The sequence below is a fragment of the Squalius cephalus genome (genome assembly GCF_949319135.1).
Source record: "Squalius cephalus genome assembly, chromosome: 2".
NCBI lineage: Eukaryota > Metazoa > Chordata > Actinopteri > Cypriniformes > Leuciscidae > Squalius > Squalius cephalus.
In genome coordinates, this window is record NC_137123.1 from 6,245,243 (window position 1) to 6,261,380 (window position 16,138).

General features: G+C 40.9%; 1 protein-coding gene across 3 annotated transcripts in view; it reads right to left on the bottom strand.

Annotated features, from left to right (window-relative positions):
* trim35-1 (tripartite motif containing 35-1) overlaps positions 1-16,138 on the bottom strand; it is a 19,760-nt gene continuing 3,622 nt past the window's right edge. Inside the window, exons 2-7 of one of the 3 annotated variants that reach the window (XM_079864517.1) lie at positions 4,923-5,018; positions 4,424-4,645; positions 3,879-3,901; positions 3,636-3,754; positions 3,214-3,563; positions 1-3,050 (exon numbers count right to left, since the gene is read on the bottom strand). In XM_079864517.1, coding sequence (XP_079720643.1) covers positions 3,003-3,050; positions 3,214-3,563; positions 3,636-3,754; positions 3,879-3,901; positions 4,424-4,645; positions 4,923-5,018 — 858 coding nt within the window. In that variant the 3' untranslated portion in view covers positions 1-3,002. Of the gene's footprint in view, positions 3,564-3,635; positions 3,755-3,878; positions 3,902-4,423; positions 4,646-4,922; positions 5,019-16,138 lie in introns of all 3 variants that reach the window. The other 2 variants (XR_013820368.1, XM_079864516.1) reach the window with 2 other exon arrangements.

Sequence of the window (16,138 nt, forward strand, 5' to 3'; positions counted from 1 at the left end):
TTAATTAATTGTATTTTATTTACTGACAACAATGAGAAATATTAATAAATTAGTAAAAGAATGAATCAAAGTCACCATCACACAATAAACAAATGCATACAAGTCAACACATGAAACAAAGCTTTATTCAAACTACAATCATGTATGTAGGCTACAGGCGCTGAACCACATCCTTCTGCCATCTCAACACAGCGGTTCCCATTCTGCTGCTTTATTCTGATGAATCAGCTGAGCGCCAGAGGTGAGCCGTTCCTTCGTGCCGGAGGTTGTTGCATGATGTGTTGTGCTTCACAATCTGAGGCAATAAGGGCAGGTGGAGTGATGGTGGGTCTCATAAGGACAGGTGGAGGGTCTCATAAGGGCAGGTGGAGTGATGGTGGGTCTCATGAGGGCAGGTGGAGTGATGGAGGTTCTCATAACGGCTGGTGGAGTGATGGAGGGTCTCATCCATGGCACCATCTCCAGGATTCAGCTCTGTGCTCCTCATCCTCAGTGCTCACACCAGTCTGCTGACATTTCAGATCCTACAAAATACACAAACATAACACAAAAGCAGTCATTTTAACAGCACAATGTCATTTGATTTCAGTATTATTTAGAAGACAAAAACGCTTTTTTTCACAAATGCCACCATCATCTTCCCTTGCAGGTCCTGCTCCACAAAAGCTGTGCAGCAAATGCATAGAAATCAAGAATCAGAAAAGTGCTGTAATAGCTCTGTTTGAAATTACAATAATTAAAATAAACTACAACTTAATATTTAAATAGTTGTTGTTATTCATTTCTGTAATGTCACAAAGCCTTTGATGGCAGCATACAGCTTCATGAGCCACTCTCCACCGGATAAACACACATCTGTTCATCTGTCCCTGTAATATCCAGACATGATTCACATAACCTCTGATTTATGAGCTCAACACTACATTTACATGTTGAGGTTGTTTTAACTTTTTATCCTACATAAATGTTCCTTAATTTATCAACAGTACTAATGGACAAATAAAATAGATAACTTATGTTTAGTTACTTTATAGATTTGTTCTACATAATAGCACACATACATCACTCAGATGCCTATTTCATATTTAATCTGCAATTCTTATAGAAGAGTTTCTTGCCAGATATTAAATAGACATTTAGTAATTGTATTTAAGATGTATACGGTTTAAAATGTATGCAAATCCACTTTGGAGACGTATGTGTCCTTACTGGAGCTTCTCTGTTAGCTATACATAATAAAATGTGATTTACAGCAAAATCACAAATATATAGCGTCTTTACATCTTCAACAATGCAACATTTTACTGTACAGTAGTTCAACACATGCGATCATTTGATTTGTAATACTCACATTTGAGTCTCGTCCGTCATCCTTTCCGTCACGTTCGAGTATGACCTATCCTTCTTCTTCTTTTTTATGACGTATCCTCTCGCGTGGCCTCCTGGGATAGAAGAGTATCCATCGTTGAACACTCTAAAATCTGGGCGGAAGCGAGTAAGCCATCCGGGAACTTCTCGCCTACTCTTTTATGAATACTGATGTTTCTAACGTACTGCTTCCTTCACGTACTGTTTTCGCCTACTATATAGTAGGAAAGTAGGCATATTCGAACGCACTTAAGTCCGAATCTCGCGATAATTAGTACGTCACCCAGGTAATTCTCGCCTACTCTTTTGGATTCGTACATACTTTTTCGCTCGCCTACTCTTTTTCCCATACTAAATAGTAGGGAAGTATGCGGTTTCGAACGCAGCCTAGATGACCATGGACCGTTGACTGAACGTCTGATGCATAAGAGACGCAAACAAAGTCATCGTCTGATTGAATACTACAGGATGTCCGGGAAAAACAAATAGCCTACCAATGTAAACAACTAGCATAACATAATATTTTTTATCAGCTTAAATGTTAATTATTAGTCACTGATTATCAACCCTTTTATCTAACCCTCTCTACTCAACTGTCGGTCGCGCATATCCGCCATGTTTGTAGTTTTCTGAACACATTTTACTCATGTTTGTAGTTCTGAACTGGATCCTCCTCCAAAGCGCAGGGGGTTGTGGGTAATATTAGCTGTTATAATGAGCTCGGATCCACACTTTGAAAAACCACAATTAATAGTCGCCCATCCGGGACTTCTGGCACACTCGTTCAACATACTACGCTTTGGGACTCACTTATTGTAATCTCACACACTGTTCAGGATGGATAGTGTGGACATTGAGACGCAGGGAGAGATTGTTCTGCTGTACAACTGTGGAGCAACACAAAGAGCTGTGGGATATTGTGGGAAAGAATAAAGGATCGATTCATTTTCTAAGATCGTTCTGAAATCAGTGATGAACTGCTGTCTTTCAAATAAGAAGTGGTCGACAATTAGAAATGTATATTTATTTGACATAATATTTAGTAAATAAGAAATAATGTGAAAATATGTATAAGCAAAACTTGTTTTTTGTTTTTTACAAATCTGCAATTGCACTCTTGAGAAGAATTTGTGAAATTACATATTAATTAGATCCTGAAATATACTGATATAATGATAAATATAAAGACTGATATACGTGTTTGAGATTTGCTGAATGCTAGCGGTAGATGAGAAATGATTTGCCTTTCTATTACTAATAATAGAAAAGAAAACAGTTCAACACTTTTTCTTGTACATTTTACTTTGTTTTAACAGTTTTGTCTAATAAATGATCAGACAGTCACAGATCTGTTAAACAGAGACATGAATAAATGGGAGCGCTGGCTCTCAGGCGCTGAGGCTTTTTACACTATATTAACTTATAATTAGTTCAGGAATCCTTTAGTTTTACTGGTGTGATTTTCAGAAGTCTGTTATAAAAGACCATTACAGTAAATGAAGAGACATTTACTTTTCATCTGCCTTGTTGGTCACTCTTTCCTAACAAAATCCCCAACATAACCATGACTAAACCAAAACAGAAGATGAGCATGTCTCGATGTCTCTCCATGAACGATGGCTCCTTTTCCACGGTCAGAGTAACTTTAGCTGGGGCGACACGCAGCGGGACGGACTGATCTTCTAGGATCATGAAGGGAAAGAGTTTATTGGCCAATGGCACTCTATCAAATGCTGCAATGACGTGATTAATCCTGACATTAGAAAAGCTCAACTTCCTCCAGCGTTTCAGACGCAACGGCTGCTGAAGCAACTCATAGCAATACTCAAGCTTTACTCTCACTACCTGTGGATCTTCCATCATCTGCAATCTACACGCTCCAGCCGTCATCTCTCTGTACGAGTCTCCATCACGTCTGAGACCCCAGAAGCCGTTTTCAGGGGTCAAAGGTTCTGTAGGAGGTTTTCCCTCCAATCCAAAACACACTCCAAGGCTCCAGTGTCGACTGTTTCCCACTTCAATTTCCCATGTGTGAACACCATCACTGTATCCCACACTTCCCAACACCATCCGGTTCCTGTGCAGAAGAAGAGGGTTGGGTTCGTTCTGCCGATGGAAACATGAGGTCACAGAGGTCAGATCATCTGACACAGAGACGTCTGGTGGAGATGTGTTTGGGTTCAGGATCACGGGATCTGAGGAGAACAGGCAATAGTCATGTATGTTGAAAAGCTAAGCAGTTCTTTCAGGAATGATCTAGCACTCACAGTAAGGGCAGACGTCCTTCATCTTCTCCCACACCTGGTACTTCAAGTTGCCCAGATGTTTGGGAACATCGATAAGAGCTTCTGAACTCAGTTCTTCATCTGGGAGTGTGTATTTAGCTCTGAAACACACACACACACACACACACACACACACACACACACACACACACACACACACAACTTAATCAGTTTTGAAAGTTAATGCTCATGAATATTCTAAAATCAAAAATAAAATCAAAATACCTGTTCATAGTTCTTTGATAATTCTGAGAAAAAGAACAGAAGGGCAATAATATTAGACCGTATTATAATTTAAGAATAGACTATAACCACCAACAAAAGTATACAACCTCAACCATGTTGTTGTTGTAATATTGCGTGTATTATTCAAATTAAAATTATACAATGTAAAAAGTGGGTAAATGCAGCAGTTGCAAATCTAAAAGTTATGACCCTTTTAACCCAATGCAGTCAGTCATGGTAAATATTAAAGATCAAAATATTACGAGATTAAAATGATTCAGTCATGGTAAATATTATATAACAACATCATTTAGATAAGGGCTGTCCAAAATGACACACTATACACTGGTTGCACTCAATCATGTAGCGTATGAATTTCGTATGGTCCCAAACTGTTTTTTTACTAACCGGAAACCGTTTACATTGAGGGCAAATGATGTTTAACACAACTTCCATTTGCCAACAAAAATGAATTTCATCATTTTTCCAGAGCTGTGTGTGGAGTGAATGGCAGGATTTATCACAGTGTGTGTGTGTGTGTAGACCTGCAGGAAGGTGATGTCCTCATCCTCAATTTCTTCTTTCAGTTCTCTGACTCGGTCACAGAGAGACAGTATTCCTCCTTGTATTCTTCTTTTCATCTTTCCTCCCTTTTCTTTCTCTTCTTCATTTAGAGCTGCTATCCTGCTCTCCTCCTCCGTTCTGAGGAACTGATGGAGTTTCTCAAACTCCTCCCTGATTCTTCTCTCTGTCTGCTGAACTTGAGACTGGGGGAATGTCATGTGTGAAACTGTTAATCATCCACACGCAAAATCACAAGACGAATAAAAATAAAACATTTAGGTGTGTTATCCCACATGACAGATCTAAAACACAACATCTCCTTACTAAAGGCTGTAAGCATTTTCAGTGATATTTCATAATGAACTCAAACATGAAGCTCCTCAAAAGTCAAGATTCAATTAAATTCAAGAAGCCATTTAAACAAAAGAAAGCATAATGTGGAATTTCTGTTCAGTTATCTTTATGCTAAACAAACCTCACCTGGATGTACCTGGAGATTTTGTTATCTTGTGATGTACCCTTCTGTAAAGAGACCAAAGTCTTTTCAGCTGAACGAAGATCTCCTTTCAGCTTCCCCTTTAAAGGTAACAACACATGCAGTCATACACAAATTCATTTAAACCATTTAAACTTTCTTTCAGGAATGAACTGGGCTGCAATGCTTAAGCATTTAAAGAGATAGAGATAGATAGATCACGTTTGAGCTTCAGCGAGAACCAATGAAATTCATTCTCGCATTACGCAGCACGTTTGAGTTTCTGCAGGAACCAATGAGATTCATTCTCGCATTACGCAGCACGTTTGAGTTTCTGCAGGAACCAATGAGATTCATTCTCGTGTTACGCAGCACGTTTGAGTTTCTGCAGGAACCAATGAGATTCATTCTCGCATTACGCAGCACGTTTGAGTTTCTGCAGGAACCAATGAGATTCATTCTCGTGTTACGCAGCACGTTTGAGTTTCTGCAGGAACCAATGAGATTCATTCTCGTGTTACGCAGCACGTTTGAGTTTCTGCAGGAACCAATGAGATTCATTCTCGTGTTACGCAGCACGTTTGAGCATCACCGAGAACCAATGAGGATCATTCTCGTGTTAAGCAGCACGTTTGAGTTTCTGCAGGAACCAATGAGATTCATTCTCGTGTTACGCAGCACGTTTGAGTTTCTGCAGGAACCAATGAGATTCATTCTCGTGTTACGCAGCACGTTTGAGCATCACCGAGAACCAATGAGGTTCATTCTCGTGTTACGCATCAAGTTTGAGCTTCAGCAAGAACCAATGAGTTTCATTCTCATGTTACACAGCATGTTTGAGTTTCTTCAAGAACCAATGAGGTTCATTCTCGGGTTACGCAGCACGTTTGAGCTTCAGCGAGAACCAATGAGGTTCATTCTCGGGTTACGCAGCACGTTTGAGCTTCAGCAAGAGACAATGAGGTTAATTCTCGTTACGCATCAAGTTTGAGCTTCAATGAGAACCAATGAGATTAATTCTCGTGTTACGCAGCACGTTTGAGCTTCAGCAAGAGCCAATGAGGTTCATTCTCGTGTTACGCAGCACGTTTGAGCTTCAGCAAGAGCCAATGAGGTTCATTCTCGTGTTACGCAGCACGTTTGAACTTCAGCAAAAGCCAATGAAGTTCATTCTTGTGTTACGCAGCATGTTTGAGTTTCTTTAAGATCCAATGAGGTTCATTCTCGTGTTACGCAGCACATTTGAGCTTCAGAAAGAACCCATGGGATTCATTCTCGTGCTGCAAGAACCAATGAGGTTCATTCTCGCATTACGCAGCACGTTTGAGCTTCAGCGAGAACCAATAAGGTTAATTCTCGTGTTACGCAGCACATTTGAGTTTCAGCAAGAACCAATGAAGTTCATTCTTGTGTTACGCAGCACGTTTGAGCTTCTGCAGGAACCAATGAGATTCATTCTCGCATTACGCAGCACGTTTGAGTTTCTGCAGGAACCAATGAGATTCATTCTCGTGTTACGCAGCACGTTTGAGTTTCTGCAGGAACCAATGAGATTCATTCTCGTGTTACGCAGCACGTTTGAGCATCACCGAGAACCAATGAGGATCATTCTCGTGTTAAGCAGCACGTTTGAGTTTCTGCAGGAACCAATGAGATTCATTCTCGTGTTACGCAGCACGTTTGAGTTTCTGCAGGAACCAATGAGATTCATTCTCGTGTTACGCAGCACGTTTGAGTTTCTGCAGGAACCAATGAGATTCATTCTCGTGTTACGCAGCACGTTTGAGTTTCTGCAGGAACCAATGAGATTCATTCTCGTGTTACGCAGCACGTTTGAGTTTCTGCAGGAACCAATGAGATTCATTCTCGTGTTACGCAGCACGTTTGAGCATCACCGAGAACCAATGAGGATCATTCTCGTGTTAAGCAGCACGTTTGAGTTTCTGCAGGAACCAATGAGATTCATTCTCGTGTTACGCAGCACGTTTGAGCATCACCGAGAACCAATGAGGTTCATTCTCGTGTTACGCATCAAGTTTGAGCTTCAGCAAGAACCAATGAGTTTCATTCTCATGTTACACAGCATGTTTGAGTTTCTTCAAGAACCAATGAGGTTCATTCTCGGGTTACGCAGCACGTTTGAGCTTCAGCGAGAACCAATGAGGTTCATTCTCGTGTTACGCAGCACGTTTGAGTTTCTTCAAGAACCAATGAGGTTCATTCTCGGGTTACGCAGCACGTTTGAGCTTCAGCGAGAACCAATGAGGTTCATTCTCGTGTTACGCAGCACGTTTGAGCTTCAGCAAGAGACAATGAGGTTAATTCTCGTTACGCATCAAGTTTGAGCTTCAACGAGAACCAATGAGATTAATTCTCGTGTTACGCAGCACGTTTGAGCTTCAGCAAGAGCCAATGAGGTTCATTCTCGTGTTACGCAGCACGTTTGAGCTTCAGCAAGAGCCAATGAAGTTCATTCTCGTGTTACGCAGCACGTTTGAGCTTCAGCAAGAGCCAATGAGGTTCATTCTCGTGTTACGCAGCACGTTTGAACTTCAGCAAAAGCCAATGAAGTTCATTCTTGTGTTACGCAGCATGTTTGAGTTTCTTTAAGATCCAATGAGGTTCATTCTCGTGTTACGCAGCACATTTGAGCTTCAGAAAGAACCCATGGGATTCATTCTCGTGCTGCAAGAACCAATGAGGTTCATTCTCGCATTACGCAGCACATTTGAGCTTCAGCGAGAACCAATGAGGTTCATTCTCGTGTTACGCAGCACGTTTGAGCTTCAGCGAGAACCAATAAGGTTAATTCTCGTGTTACGCAGCACATTTGAGTTTCAGCAAGAACCAATGAAGTTCATTCTTGTGTTACGCAGCACGTTTGAGCTTCAGCGAGAACCAATGAGGTTCATTCTTGTGTTACGCAGCACATTTGAGCTTCAGCGAGAACCAATGAGGTTCATTCTCGTGTTACGCAGCACATTTGAGCTTCAGCGAGAACCAATGAGGTTCATTCTCGTGTTACGCAGCACGTTTGAGCTTCAGCGAGAACCAATAAGGTTAATTCTCGTGTTACGCAGCACATTTGAGTTTCAGCAAGAACCAATGAGGTTCATTCTCGTGTTACGCAGCACGTTTGAGCTTCAGCGAGAACCAATGAGGTTAATTCTCGCATTACGCAGCACATTTGAGCTTCAGCGAGAACCAATGAGGTTCATTCTCGTGTTACGCAGCACGTTTGAGCTTCAGCGAGAACCAATGAGGTTCATTCTCGCATTACGCAGCACATTTGAGCTTCAGCGAGAACCAATGAGGTTCATTCTCGTGTTACGCAGCACATTTGAGCTTCAGCGAGAACCAATGAAGTTCATTCTCGTGTTACGCAGCACGTTTGAGTTTCAGCGAGAACCAATGAGGTTAATTCTCGTGTTACGCAGCACATTTGAGTTTCAGCAAGAACCAATGAAGTTCATTCTTGTGTTACGCAGCACATTTGAGCTTCAGCGAGAACCAATGAGGTTCATTCTCGTGTTACGCAGCACGTTTGAGCTTCAGCGAGAACCAATGAGGTTCATTCTCGCATTACGCAGCACATTTGAGCTTCAGCGAGAACCAATGAGGTTCATTCTCGTGTTACGCAGCACGTTTGAGCTTCAGCGAGAACCAATGAGGTTCATTCTTGTGTTACGCAGCACGTTTGAGTTTCAGCAAAAGCCAATGAAGTTCATTCTTGTGTTACGCAGCATGTTTGAGTTTCTTTAAGATCCAATGAGGTTCATTCTCGTGTTACGCAGCACATTTGAGCTTCAGAAAGAACCCATGGCATTCATTCTCGTGCTGCAAGAACCAATGAGGTTCATTCTCGCATTACGCAGCACGTTTGAGTTTCTGCAGGAACCAATGAGATTCATTCTCGTGTTACGCAGCACGTTTGAGTTTCTGCAGGAACCAATGAGATTCATTCTCGTGTTACGCAGCACGTTTGAGCATCACCGAGAACCAATGAGGATCATTCTCGTGTTAAGCAGCACGTTTGAGTTTCTGCAGGAACCAATGAGATTCATTCTCGTGTTACGCAGCACGTTTGAGCATCACCGAGAACCAATGAGGTTCATTCTCGTGTTACGCATCAAGTTTGAGCTTCAGCAAGAACCAATGAGTTTCATTCTCATGTTACACAGCATGTTTGAGTTTCTTCAAGAACCAATGAGGTTCATTCTCGGGTTACGCAGCACGTTTGAGCTTCAGCGAGAACCAATGAGGTTCATTCTCGTGTTACGCAGCACGTTTGAGTTTCTTCAAGAACCAATGAGGTTCATTCTCGGGTTACGCAGCACGTTTGAGCTTCAGCGAGAACCAATGAGGTTCATTCTCGTGTTACGCAGCACGTTTGAGCTTCAGCAAGAGCCAATGAGGTTCATTCTCGTGTTACGCAGCACGTTTGAGCTTCAGCAAGAGCCAATGAAGTTCATTCTCGTGTTACGCAGCACGTTTGAGCTTCAGCAAGAGCCAATGAGGTTCATTCTCGTGTTACGCAGCACGTTTGAACTTCAGCAAAAGCCAATGAAGTTCATTCTTGTGTTACGCAGCATGTTTGAGTTTCTTTAAGATCCAATGAGGTTCATTCTCGTGTTACGCAGCACATTTGAGCTTCAGAAAGAACCCATGGGATTCATTCTCGTGCTGCAAGAACCAATGAGGTTCATTCTCGCATTACGCAGCACATTTGAGCTTCAGCGAGAACCAATGAGGTTCATTCTCGTGTTACGCAGCACGTTTGAGCTTCAGCGAGAACCAATAAGGTTAATTCTCGTGTTACGCAGCACATTTGAGTTTCAGCAAGAACCAATGAAGTTCATTCTTGTGTTACGCAGCACGTTTGAGCTTCAGCGAGAACCAATGAGGTTCATTCTTGTGTTACGCAGCACATTTGAGCTTCAGCGAGAACCAATGAGGTTCATTCTCGTGTTACGCAGCACATTTGAGCTTCAGCGAGAACCAATGAGGTTCATTCTCGTGTTACGCAGCACGTTTGAGCTTCAGCGAGAACCAATAAGGTTAATTCTCGTGTTACGCAGCACATTTGAGTTTCAGCAAGAACCAATGAGGTTCATTCTCGTGTTACGCAGCACGTTTGAGCTTCAGCGAGAACCAATGAGGTTAATTCTCGCATTACGCAGCACATTTGAGCTTCAGCGAGAACCAATGAGGTTCATTCTCGTGTTACGCAGCACATTTGAGCTTCAGCGAGAACCAATGAGGTTCATTCTCGTGTTACGCAGCACGTTTGAGCTTCAGCGAGAACCAATGAGGTTCATTCTCGCATTACGCAGCACATTTGAGCTTCAGCGAGAACCAATGAGGTTCATTCTCGTGTTACGCAGCACGTTTAAGCTTCAGCGAGAACCAATAAGGTTAATTCTCGTGTTACGCAGCACATTTGAGTTTCAGCAAGAACCAATGAAGTTCATTCTTGTGTTACGCAGCACATTTGAGCTTCAGCGAGAACCAATGAGGTTCATTCTCGTGTTACGCAGCACGTTTGAGCTTCAGCGAGAACCAATGAGGTTCATTCTCGCATTACGCAGCACATTTGAGCTTCAGCGAGAACCAATGAGGTTCATTCTCGTGTTACGCAGCACGTTTGAGCTTCAGCGAGAACCAATGAGGTTCATTCTTGTGTTACGCAGCACGTTTGAGTTTCAGCAAAAGCCAATGAAGTTCATTCTTGTGTTACGCAGCATGTTTGAGTTTCTTTAAGATCCAATGAGGTTCATTCTCGTGTTACGCAGCACATTTGAGCTTCAGAAAGAACCCATGGGATTCATTCTCGTGCTGCAAGAACCAATGAGGTTCATTCTCGCATTACGCAGCACATTTGAGCTTCAGCGAGAACCAATGAGGTTCATTCTCGTGTTACGCAGCACGTTTGAGCTTCAGCGAGAACCAATAAGGTTAATTCTCGTGTTACGCAGCACATTTGAGTTTCAGCAAGAACCAATGAGGTTCATTCTCGCATTACGCAGCACATTTGAGCTTCAGCGAGAACCAATGAGGTCATTCTCGTGTTACGCAGCACGTTTGAGCTTCAGCGAGAACCAATAAGGTTAATTCTCGTGTTACGCAGCACATTTGAGTTTCAGCAAGAACCAATGAGGTTCATTCTCGTGTTAAGCAGCACGTTTGAGCTTCAGCGAGAACCAATGAGGTTCATTCTTGTGTTACGCAGCACGTTTGAGTTTCTGCAAGAACCAATGAGGTTCATTCTTGTGTTACGCAGCATGTTTGAGTTTCTTTAAGATCCAATGAGGTTCATTCTCGTGTTACGCAGCACATTTGAGCTTCAGAAAGAACCCATGGGATTCATTCTCGTGCTGCAAGAACCAATGAGGTTCATTCTCGCATTACGCAGCACATTTGAGCTTCAGCGAGAACCAATGAGGTTCATTCTCGTGTTACGCAGCACGTTTGAGCTTCAGCGAGAACCAATGAGGTTCATTCTCGTGTTACGCAGCACGTTTGAGCTTCAGTAAGAACCAATGAGGTTCGTTCTCGTGTTACGCAGCACGTTTTAAAGGGTCATGAAACCCTAAACCAAATTTTCTGAGATTTTAACACAGGTATGCGTGTTGAACACCATTGAAGACAATGTTAGCATCTGTTAGATTTAATAGTAGGGGGAAAATGGTTAAATTTTAGTTTTTTTCCGCTATTTTCGTCTTCCGGTTTTAAAATCTTCATCGTGTCCACGTCACAGGCTGTGACGTGGCAGAGCACTATAGTACTTTGATGACTCATCGGTGTCTCATAATTATTCATGTGCTGAGTTTTCTTATCCAATGAGAAGACACTTTCTCTTAATTATTCATGACACCACGGGGAACTTTACAATGACAGACAAGACATATCAAACTGTGATAGACATTCTCTGATATCGCGTAGCTGATGAGAGAGGCAATGATGGGACGCGCGTTTGTTTTCGTGGTGCAAAAGTTCCAGTGCATCTTTCCCCGCGATGCTGCCCGAACTGGACTCCGGCCATCACCCACGGACACATCTAAATATATGTGTGTAGCAACCATTCAACGGGAGAATGGTGGACTTCGGCCTTGTACACCAATGCAGGTTTCGTCTTGCGAGTGATGCGGTTCCGACCGAGGACTTTTCTATCGCTTCAGAGGTGTGTCGTGTGTGTGTGTGTGTGTGTGTGTGTGTGTGTGCGCGTGTGTGTGTCAAAAATGTAACCCTGATCGTTTTACATGCCTTTTGTTAAATAATCACTCGTTATTAAAATTTAGATATTTCGATAATACCTGTATGGAATGTATGCGTGCAAATTTCTATGTCACTGTCCATCTTTACTATGTGGGTTTAGGGGGCGCATAGAGCTAGGCTATGTAGCCCACGGAACGTTTTTTTTTTTTAAGCGGAAAATGTATTATTTTCAAATATATGCATTTATAGTGTGTATATATACAAATATATATTTTATAATGACATAATTATACATAAACGTTATATGTTTTAAATACAATTATACTTAATGTAGGCAAATATATGTAGCAGGGCATTCAGTTACTTTTGAAAGGACAAAAATAAGGCATCAGTGTATTTCATTAGACTTTAACTTTGCCAGCTATAATTTTTTTTTTTTTTTTTTTTTTTTTTAGCATTTCCTCACGTTTTACCACTGATTTTTAGTGACAGTCGATATGCATGGGCCATTGCGATGACAGTTTCCCCCTCTCCCCTCTCACCTGCCATACCACACCCACTCCCCTCCCTTCTTCTCACAGCCACCACGCCCATTTAAGTTGCATTTTTCAAAAAGATTGTGAGCTAGACTTGAGGTGAAAGAGGGGGGTTTCATGACCCTTTAACTTCAGCAAAAGCCAATGAAGTTCATTCTTGTGTTACGCAGCATGTTTGAGTTTCTTTAAGATCCAATGAGGTTCATTCTCGCATTACGCAGCACATTTGAGCTTCAGCGAAAACCAATGAGGTTCGTTCTTGTGTTACGCAGCACGTTTGAGCTTCAGCGAGAACCAATGAGGATCATTCTTGTGTTACGCAGCACGTTTGAGTTTCAGCGAGAAACAATGAGGTTCATTCTCGTGTTACGCAGCACGTTTGAGCTTCAGCGAGAACCAATGAGGTTATTTCTCATGTTACACAGCACGTTTGAGTTTCAGCAAGAACCATTGAGGTTCATTCTCATGTTACGCAGCACGTTTGAGCTTCAGCGAGAACCAATGAGGTTATTTCTCATGTTACACAGCACGTTTGAGTTTCAGCAAGAACCATTGAGGTTCATTCTCATGTTACGCAGCACGTTTGAGCTTCAGCGAGAACCAATGAGGTTATTTCTCATGTTACGCAGCACGTTTGAGTTTCAGCAAGAACCAATGAGGTTAGTTATCATGTTACGCAGCACGTTTGAGCTTCAGCAAGAACCAATGAGGTTCATTTTTGTGTCACGCAGCACGTTTGAGCTTCAGCGAGAACCAGTGAGGTTCATTCTCGTGTTACGCAGCACATTTGAGTTTTGGCAAGAACCAATGAGGTTCATTCTCGCATTACGCAGCATGTTTGAGTTTCTGCAGGAACCAATGAGATTCATTCTCGTGTTACTCAGCACGTTTGGGCTTCAGTAAGAACCATTGAGGTTCATTCTTGTGTTACACAGGACGTTTGAGCTTCTGCAACAACCAATGAGGTTCATTCTCGGTAACTGCAGAAGAATAAGAATTGCCCCAGCTTTTTGTTTTTTTGTAAGACAAAATGGCACTCAAACCAATCAATTAATCTTTACTTTGGTTTTCTGAGTAAAAAAGAAAAAGTATAGTATGTGAATAGTAGGGGAGCGCGGGGCACAACCTAACGCGGGGTTAGTTGTAACACGCTTGTTTTAAATACTTCCGCACATGCTCGGATGACGAAATTTTGTGTATTTACTAGTTGCCATATCAACACTATATAGAAAAAAAAATCCGCCAAAAAAAACAGACATAGACATAGACATTTATTAAACCATAGCAAAAGTAAATTTCTTACTTAAGTTAATTTTTCATCTCTATTTTTTGTGTTTATTTAAAATAAGACAAATCTGATATTATTTTAATCTCCAAGATGTTATTTAACAGTTGAGATAGTTCTTTAATGCTTTGCTAACTAGCAGAAGACACTAGCAGGGTTTAAATCCCAGTTGTGCAGGCGGGGGCATGTTGTAACACTGAAATATGCTATTATATTATATATTATATACTTTTTTTAATTCTATTGGGAAAACGTGAGAAAAAGGTGAATAAAGACTGAGAGTCAATGTTCAGAAATGACTAATTATTTATTTGTTTTGAACTATGTTGTATAGCTGTGTTTTCATGTGTTCGTAGTCAAAACTCAAAAATGAGATTATATTTAATTATTAAAAATTGCCATTATTTTATATGAAACCTTTTTTTAATTGTATTTTATTTAGAAAATATTTTAGTTTGTTTTGAATTTTTTTTTTATTAGATCAGATAACATTTTAAGCTGCCATATGTTATGTTACAATGTGCCCCACACATGTTACAATGTACCCCACCTATGGGGCATGTTGTCACATTTCACTTCCATTCTTTCGGGGTATGTCAAGAAAAAAGTATATAAAACAAAACCACATAATTGTACTAGACATGTGGGAAATTAATGTGGGATAAAAATAAATACTCTGAACCATAAGTATATTTACACAAACTGAGAAAGTCAAAAAGCGTTACTCTGTGCCCCGCTCTCCCCTACAGCCTACTAGATTTTTAAAATTAAGTTAAGACATTAAGTAAAGTTAACTAAACCACTGCACCGATATGGGATGATTATAGTATCAAAATGATTAACACGTGCAAGCACACTTATCAATGAACGTGATACATGTTGCAGAAATGTTTTATCCATGCCTTTCAACTTGCGTGTGCAAAATTCAAAATTGAATGAATGTGAAGCAATTTGAACAAATAGAGACATTTTTGTGAATACAAATGTTTTCCTTTGTATTAGTGTATCATAATTTGCGCATGCAACACAGAAGATGTGCATGTGTGGATCAGGTGCCACGCGTGCATTCATTGACGTCTTTTCTGAGTCGATCTCATTTGATTCATTTGGATTTTGAGACTTTCTTTTCGCGTTTTTTAAGCATTTCACAACCCACACACAAACAACTACAAATGAATAGGCCTGGTGCTAATTATTAATGTGTGCACAACTACCCATCTATTTGACAAATTCACAAATGTGCGTCACTACATTTAAACCAATACAATACAACTTGTGTGTGCAAAATCCAAAATCAAGGCAAGGCAAGGCGCGTGCATTCATTGACTCGTTTCTGAGTCGATCTCATTTGATTCATTTGGATTTTGAGACTTTCATTCCGCGGTTTCGCCTGGCTCGATCCACACACAGATGTCTGAGAAAACCTGCTACCACTAGATGGCAGTATTCCGCTAAAACAGACAACGGCAGCGTAATCAAGCGTTCTTCCTCATTTAAGACGCTTAATGTGAGTGATATTGAAGCACCAAATTTAGTACACAATATTGGCCTACCTTATTAATAAAGCATACTTTATAGAGGCAAACAGATTAAATCAGATTATGAACAACACCCATAGAAAACCATTATAAAACGCTTAACGTGCAATAGCGCGTTGCATGTTCAATAAGGTGTATTGGCTACGGAGTTTAAATATCACCGTTACTGCATTGACGTTAAGCTTTTTCTTTATAATATGCTCTATGGGAGGAAAACTATATAGCCTACAGACAAGAGCCTATGAACGCGACGCGCGGCGTTTCACGGTAATGGCATATCCTTCCTGAGCCTGTTAAAAAGAAAAAGCTTAACATGGCATATTGGCATTTTTTCCTGTTAAACAAAACATGAAATTTCGCATTTGCGTTCATATTATAGGCTTAATTTTTATCTGACTACACATTGTATACATAGCCTAGTATACAAGCTTTGGAATTTGAAAATGTCTGTTTTTAAATGTTAAAGACGATTTTCGCAGTAGGCTACATTTGTTTTCCCTTGACCCATAAGCCACTGTTATAGGCTATATGAGTTTTAACAATATCCAACCATTGTATATCGACATGAAATGTTAATTGAAAATCAACTGGCCCTGTGTGTGTAGCTGCATATTTATACATGACTCATGAGAATGATTTAACGCGCT